At 38.9% G+C, this 1,682-nt stretch overlaps 1 protein-coding gene across 1 annotated transcript; it reads left to right on the top strand.

The window, feature by feature from the left end:
- The first annotated feature begins 434 nt into the window (after positions 1 to 434).
- Positions 435 to 1,334, top strand: LOC110287688 (putative vomeronasal receptor-like protein 4). The gene has a single exon (XM_021154241.1). It carries the CDS (start codon positions 435 to 437, stop codon positions 1,332 to 1,334), a length of 900 nt encoding a protein of 299 aa, XP_021009900.1.
- The last annotated feature ends 348 nt before the right edge of the window (positions 1,335 to 1,682 follow it).

Below are 1,682 nucleotides of genomic sequence, written 5' to 3'. Positions count from 1 at the left end.
GATGAAGCACAAACACAGTCCAATAGCCTGAGCTCACACCGAGGGAGATGAAGGAAAAGGAAGGAGCCTGCAAGGCAAGACCAATGCTCAGGACTCTGTTGTTTTGAAAATGCCAAAATGATGTCATGCATTTAACTTTTGTCTGGGAAGAGCATGGTCATATGAAGTTGAGGGATGAAGGATTTTCATGAAAGGCAGGAAACTATCAAGTTTATGCCCAGATAATAGCTATCATCATTTCCATAGAATGAAAAAAGGACAAAACGAAAACAAAAGACAAAACAAACTAAAAAGAAGAACAACAACACTGATCAGGGATCATGAAATAAAGTTCCATATATGTCCACAGAGTTGAGAGCATTCTTTTTATCAGAAAAAGTAGAGAAAATATTATGTGTTTTTCTTAGAAAAATTTTCCAAGTATAAAGCAGAAGATGAAGTGGAATAACATTATCCAGGCAATTGTCTTTATTTCTCTTACTGGACCTGGAACTGTAGGAAATATCCTAGTATTCATGAGACATGTGTATACTTCTGCCTTGGGTATTGCAAAAAGGCCTGTTGACCTTATTATCATCCATTTGGCATTTTCTAATCTGATTATTATTTGTAACACAGGGGTCAGAGATGTAGCTACAGTGTTTTATTTCAGAAACTTCTTAGGAGATATTGGTTGTAAAACTGTGATTTATCTGGCAAGGATGGCACGGGGCCTTTCCATCTGTACCACCTGTCTCCTCAGTGTGGTCCAGGATGTCACCATCAATCCCAGGACCACCCTTTGGACAAAACTCAAACCACAGACATCATGCCAAGTTCTTCCCTTTCTCCTCCTCTTTTGGATTGTTAATGTTCTCATAAGCTCCAACTTACTCTGCTACATCAAAGCAGGTGGTGGTTTAAACAGATCTATAGCTGCAACATTCATTGGCGACTGCTATATGCTACCATCCAGACATATTAAGTGGCTTTTCCTCTCTCTCATGACTCTTCGTGATGTCATCTTTCAGAGTCTCATGGGCTGGAGCAGTGGGTCCATGGCTCTCCATCTGTATAAGCACCACAAGCGTGTCCTCTACCTTTACAACTCCAGGTCTGCAAACAGCTCCCCTCCAGAAATCAGAGCTACATGGAGTGTTCTCATTCTTATGGCCTGTTTTCTTTTCTTCTATTGGGTAGATTTCATTATCTCCTTCTACACAGGTTCCACAGTGACTCGAAATTTTACTTTACTAAATATTAAAATATTTTTAGAACTTGGTTATGCTAGTTTCAGCCCCTTTGTTCTGATCAGTAGAGATGTCCATGTTCCTAATGTCTCACATGCTCACTGAGAAGTAAAGAAATTACATTCTACAGTTATTTTCTATGTTAAACATATGTACTTTGTAAAGTGGTTGGGCATTATGAATTTTAGAGGTATGTGTGTTTGTCGGGGAGAAGGTTGGGCAAAGTCAGGGCATAATATTTTCTATGAAGCATAAGCTGACCTTGAGGTGCCTTGGGACACCAAGTGCTGGGATTATAGGCATTCCCCTCCTAACTGACATTTGTCATAATTTAATATTGCAGCATTAAATTAAACATTATAATAATACAATTCAGTTTCTTCAGAAGTCTTTCACCACACATTCTTAAATTTGGAGTTTCTGGGAAGGTAGACAGCAGATTCTTACCATTTT

The sequence above is a fragment of the Mus caroli genome, unplaced genomic scaffold (genome assembly GCF_900094665.2).
Source record: "Mus caroli unplaced genomic scaffold, CAROLI_EIJ_v1.1 scaffold_14448_U1_1, whole genome shotgun sequence".
In the NCBI taxonomy this organism is placed as follows: Eukaryota; Metazoa; Chordata; class Mammalia; order Rodentia; family Muridae; genus Mus; species Mus caroli.
The sequence above is the reverse complement of the archived record's forward strand: the minus strand, read 5'-3'. Positions and strand labels throughout refer to the sequence as shown.

What these genes read in the sequence shown, in the direction of transcription:
- LOC110287688 (XM_021154241.1), top strand. Translation starts at nt 435, where the DNA reads ATGAAGTGGAATAACATTATCCAGGCAATTGTCTTTATTTCTCTTACT.